Source organism: Chiloscyllium plagiosum, unplaced genomic scaffold (genome assembly GCF_037043375.1).
Source record: "Chiloscyllium plagiosum isolate Xiang-an unplaced genomic scaffold, Cpla_swu_hap1 HiC_scaffold_33, whole genome shotgun sequence".
Lineage (NCBI taxonomy): Eukaryota > Metazoa > Chordata > Chondrichthyes > Orectolobiformes > Hemiscylliidae > Chiloscyllium > Chiloscyllium plagiosum.
Genome location: NW_028270171.1, coordinates 17817019 through 17823018, shown reverse-complemented (window position 1 = coordinate 17823018; position 6000 = coordinate 17817019). Strand labels below are relative to the sequence as shown.

At 46.5% G+C, this 6000-nt stretch overlaps 1 protein-coding gene across 6 annotated transcripts in view; it reads right to left on the bottom strand.

Moving 5' to 3' along the window:
- Positions 1-210: 210 nt before the first annotated feature.
- LOC122542254 (interleukin-2 receptor subunit beta-like) overlaps positions 211-6000 on the bottom strand; it is a 114927-nt gene continuing 109137 nt past the window's right edge. For all 6 annotated transcript variants that reach the window (XM_043679798.2, XM_043679797.2, XM_087978309.1 and 3 more), the window contains one exon: positions 211-2218. In XM_043679798.2, the coding sequence (XP_043535733.2) occupies positions 1337-2218 (882 nt within the window). In that variant the 3' untranslated portion in view covers positions 211-1336. The remainder of the gene's footprint in view (positions 2219-6000) is intronic.

The following is a 6000-nucleotide window of genomic DNA, read 5'->3' as shown; positions in this document are numbered from 1 at the left end:
TAGCTGGCATTGTTCTCCTACATCTGACCATCTGACCTCCTGCGTAGTACAGGTCATGTGTTTGGATGGTGGGATTCAGAAAGAACTGACTCAAGAAGAGTGGCGCTGGAAAAGCACAGCCAGCCAGGCAGCATCCCAAGAGCAGGAGAGTTGATGTTTCGAGCATAAGCTCTTCATCAGGCATGTGTGTGTGTGTGTGTGTGTGGGGGGGGGCTGCTGAGAGATAAATGGGATGGGGGGGGTTGGGGCTAGGGTTAACGTAGCTAGGAATGTGATAGGTAGATGCAGGTGGAGGGATGTGATGGTGGTAGGTCGGTGAGGATGTGGAGTGGATAGATGGGAAGGAAAATGGACAGGTAGGACAGTTCAAGATGGTGGTGCCAAGTTGGAGGGTTGGATCTGGGATAATGTGGGGGCGGGAAAATGAGGAAACTAGCGAAATTGACATTGATGCCATGTGGTTGGAGGGTCCCAAGGAGGAAGATATGGTGTTCTTCCTGCAGTTGTCAGGTGGCTAGGATTTGGCAGTGGAGGAGGCCCAGGACTTGCATGTCTTGGCGGAGCAGGGGGGGGTATCGAAGTGGTTGGCCACAGGGCAGTCGGGTTGTTTGATGCATGTGTCTCAAAGATGTTCCCTGAAATGTTCTGCAAGTTGGCATGCTGTTTCCCCAGTGTAGAGGAGGCCACATTGAGAGCAACAAACACAGTATTGTGTTCATTGCTCTTGTCCAAACACCTCATCTGCTATGTCCATTGCTCTTGATTTCGGTCTCCTCTACATTGAGGAGACGTTTCAGGGAACATCTCTGGGACACAGGCACCTCACCATTCCCAGCATTCCTGATGAAGAGCTTATGCTCAAAACGTCAACTCTCCTGCTCCTCGGATGCTGCCTGACCGGCTGTGCTTTTCCAGCACCACACCTTTTGGACACTGATCTCCAGCATCAGCAGCCCTCACTTTCACCTAGTCTGAAAGAGCTGTGGTGGGCTGCTGTTGAGTGAGTCATCAGCTAAATATGAACAAAGTCTGGCCTTTCAAAAAATCCAAATCGCCCAGCGACACCGGCTTCGCGGCAGCTCTGGCTCAGCATTTTGATCAGAAGGTGCTGAGTTCAAATCCCACACTGACGCAGTCTCGTCAATCCTGGGGATTGTTGCAGTCCTGCATGAGATATTATGGCCAATCTTTGTGATGGACATAAATGATTCCCAAGGACACAACAATGAAGAAAAATAGATGTTTAGTTATCTATTGGAATGAGGATCATGCTAAAAGCACATCCAGGCACAATAGTCCAAATATTTAAGCTTTCAAATCCTTATTGAAATCTATCCTAAATTGACTGGTTACTGTATTTACTTTGAACTTCCTTAAGCGAAAGATATACATCACTAGACTGTCCCAGATTTAGAGATGTGCTCTTAAAAATACTGGTGCTTTCTTGTCTCAACCCATCTTGAGGACACTGTGCACTCGGTGTATTTTCAGTGTTGATTGGTGGAGATTCCATTTGATTCTCGTTAAACGTAAAGCCATCACAACCACATTTGCTGATACTTTCCTCTTTCGCTGTAAGTGCTACATCCTCCACAGAAACAAAGGGGTAATGCAAATTTTCAAAGAGGTGCATTTGGCTGAATGGATTGAGACCCTCTTGGCTCCCTCTGGGTGGACAGTCATCTCTTAGCAATTGTCCAAGGTAGCCCAACTCGCCTGAGGATGTTACAATGCCAGGGCCCTCAGGTCCTCTTGGTGAACCATCCATTTCTTCATCAGTCAAGGTCCTTTGGCCGGCTTTAACTTGAGGTGAGACATATTCCTGATCTGGATCTGTTATAAAGACACTGCAGGGTGAATACTGCTGGCTGCTATCATACAGAGAATCATTGGACAAGGTCAGAGAAGACCCTTTCTTCTGGAGATATGACCCACTCCCCTCACTCCCCGATCGAAGGCTGCTGCGGTCATAGCTGAAGTAGACTTTACAAGAATCCACTTCATAAGTACTGGGATATCTAAACCAGAAGTAGCCTTGGTTTGCAAAGCTGGACAGAGATGAATTTCCGATACTCTTGAATCCACTGCTGTCCGAGACGTAATCCTGCTTGATGAAGGATTCCGAATCTTTTATGTCTGAAACCTCAATAGAGGAGATTTCCGTTCCCAGGTCCTCGGTGCTGTTGAATGAAGCCGGCATCGTCGACCCAAGCCACTTCTGCCGGGATTAAAGGAAACACATTTTAAGCCCAAGACAGGTGAAGATGTGGGTAAGGAGTAAACTAAAGAGATGTTTCATCATTATATCACATCTTTCATGACCTCGAGACATTCCAAAATGCTTTACAGCCAATTAAGTACTTTTAAAATTGTAGTCACTATGGTACTATGGCAACCGATGTTGCGAAACCCTTTGAGCGGAAGCATCATTTTGGGATGTGGGCATTGCTAGCCTAGCCAACATTTATTGCCCGTCATTAATTGCCCTTGAGCTGAGTGGCTTGCTAGTGCCATTCACAGGGCAGTTAAGAGTCAACTGCACTGTTGTAGGCCTGGAGTCATATGTAGCTGAAAATGTGTTGCTGGAAAAGCGCAGCAGGTCAGGCAGCATCCAAGGAACAGGAGAATCGACGTTTCAGGCATAAGCCCTTCTTCAGCCTTCCTGAAGAAGGGCTTATGCCTGAAACGTCGATTCTCCTGTTCCTTGGATGCTGCCTGACCTGCTGCGCTTTTCCAGCAACACATTATCAGCTCTGATCTCCAGCATTTGCAGTCCTCACTTTCTCCTGGAGTCATATGTAGGCCAGGCCAGTTAAAGCTGGGAGATTTTCTTCCTGAAAGGACATTAGTGAACTAGAAGGGTTTGTAACCACAGTTGAAAGTGTCACCAATGGAGTCATAGGGTCGTACAGCACAGATACAGACCCTTCAGCCCAACTTGCCATGTTGACCAGAGTTCCCAAACTGAACTAGTCTCCTTTGCCTGTATTTGGTACATCCCTCTAAACAGGGTTGTATGCAGTTCTCCAAATGTGGTCTTACCCTTAAGGGGTATCCTTAATAGGTGGCATGGTGGATAGGTGGTTAGCACTGCTGCCTCACAGGGTGAGGGACCTGGGTTGGATTCCATCCTCTATGTGGAATTTGCACATTCCCCCCTTGGCTGAGGTGCTCTGGTTTCCTCCCACAGTCCAAGGATGTGCAGGTCAGGTGAATTGGCCATGCGAAATTGCCCATAGTGTTAGGTGCATTAGTCAGAGGGAAATGGGTCTGGGTGGGTACTCTTTGGAGGGTCGGTGTGGACTGGTTGGGCCGAAGGGCCTTTTTTCACACTGTAGGGAATCTAATCTAAAAAAATGCAGAATTATAGGGTAAGGGGGTAGTCTGGGTGGGGATGTCTTTTGGAGGGTTGGTGTGGACTTGATAGGCTGAATGGCCTGCTTCCACACTGTAAGGATTCCAGATTTCCATTAATTCAAATTTCTGCCATCTGAAATGGTGGGATTTGAACCTGTGTTCCCTTAGAATTACCTCATTACCTTGGGTCTCTGGAATATTAAATCAGTAACGATGCTACTTAACCACCACACTTCCTGAGGGACAGAACTTCTGCTCTTGAATCCAATGTTTCCATTTCAGATTAGGCCTGATTTTAACTCACTCAAAACCCATCCACGTATGCAGAATTAATAGCAGGCCCAATTACTTTGATTTTCTTTCCAAAAAAAAACCCCTCACATCCTGAGTGCATTAGAGCATTTTCACCGATTATTCCTGAGAGTGATGGTGGTGTGAACTAAAAGAGTAATTGCTGAAACACTGGCTCAATCTGATGATGCCATGCATTAGATGCCTCCAGTATGATAGAGACATAGAGTTAAGGTCAACAATGTCAGCACTGGCTTCCGACCGTTTCTGTAATTAGGCCAAAGTAAAACAAAATATAAAGGCCAGGAAACAAATCCCAGATCCTAGGAACATAGGAAATAGGAAATTCAATCCATTGAGCTTGCTCTACTGCTCAAGTTGAACCGAAATGCTTCAAAATTTTCATACAGTACCCTTACATCCCTTGATAACCTTTAGCATCAAACATTGACGCAAGGAGCAACAATTTCAGGTCAACCTTTCTCCCAGCAATCTAGGGCAAATATGCTTCTGTTTTATTCGTCACCTGTAACCTGCAGAAGTGCTTTTGGACATAAGAATTGTGCTCTGCTGCTTAGCCAGCTTGTTAACTCTGTGTCTGCTGCGTGCACACCAGGCTGGACTGAAAGGAAATGATCTAGAAGTTCTGAACTAGCCTGAGGCAGGGAGAGGGGAGAATGGGAAGTATTTAAGGAGTTCGCTAAAAAGATCATGACAATGTGAAAAAACCCCAATTCTTCCACAAATGGCAGTAGATGCCAGATCAGTTGTTAATGTTAAATCTTGAAAAGATTTTCTTGGTTAAGCAAAGGCATTAAGGGATATGGGCCAAAGGTATGAATGTGGAGTTAGGCCACATAATCAGAACGCATTGAATGGCAGAACTAACTCGAGGGGCTGAATGGACAACTCCTGACAGTGCATGCCACCCAACCCCTCCCTTTCTCTCCCTATGCTTGGGTCTGCTAATGGGGCAGTAAGTGAACATTGAGCTGTGGAAGTACAAGGAAGTACATAGGAACATGTCCCAACAGCTCAGTGAGCAAACCTGCATCCAGAACCTCAACCTGAGCCACAAACCTTCTTAAAACAGGTCCCTACAGTCCTGACTCATGCCGTTCCATCCTTGATCTGAAACCATGACTCACATTTAAAACCTATACCCTTTGATCTAAATCCTGTGCTCCTTCCTCTGAAACCCATGTCCCTCCATTTGAAAGCCATGTCCCACCATCTGAATCCCATGTCTCTCCATCTGAACCCCATGCCCCTCTATCTAAATCCCATGTCTCTCCATCTGAGTCCCATGTCCCTCCATCTGAATCCCACGTTCCACCATTTGAATCCCATGTCCCTTCATCTAAATCCCATGTCCCTCCATCTGAATCCCACGTTCCTCCATTTGAATCCCATGTTCCTTCATCTAAATCTCATGAACCTCCATCTGAATCCCATGTCCCTCCATCTGAATCCTACGTTCCTCCATCTGAATCCCATGTCTCTCCATCTAAATCCCATGTCCCACCATCTGAATCCCATGTCCCTCCATCTGAATCCCATGTCCCTCCATTTGAATCCCATGTCTCTCCATCTAAATCCAATGTCCCTCCATCTGAATCCCATGTCCCTCCATCTGAATCCCATGTCTCTCCATCTAAATCCCATGTCCCACCATTTGAATCCCATGTCTCTCCATCTAAATCCAATGTCCCTCCATCTGAATCCCATGTCTCTCCATCTAAATCCCATGTCCCACCATCTGAATCCCATGTCCCTCCATCTGAATCCCATGTCCCTCCATTTGAAACCCATATCCCTCCATCTAAATCCCATGCCCCTCCATCTGAATCCCATGTCCCTCCATCTAAATCCCATGTCCCACCATTTGAATCCCATGTCCCTCCATCTGAATCCCATGTCCCTCCATTTGAAACCCATGTCCCTCCATCTAAATCCATTGTCCCTCCATCTGAATCCCATGTCTCTCCATCTAAATCCCATGTCCCACCATTTGAATCCCATGTCCCTCCATCTAAATCCCATGTGTCCCTCCATCTGAATCCCATGTCTCTCCATCTAAATCCCATATCCCACCATTTGAATCCCATGTCCCTCCATCTGAATCCCATGTTCGTCCATTTAAATCCCATGTCTCTCCATCTAAATCCCATGTCCCACCATTTGAATCCCATGTCCCTCCCTCTGAATCCCATGTCCCTCCATCTAAATCCCATGTCCCTCCATCTAAATCCCATGTCCCTCCATCTGAATCCCATGTCTCTCCATCTAAATCCCATGTCCCTCCCTCTGCACCCCATGTCCGTCCATCTAAATCCCATGTCCCTCCATCTA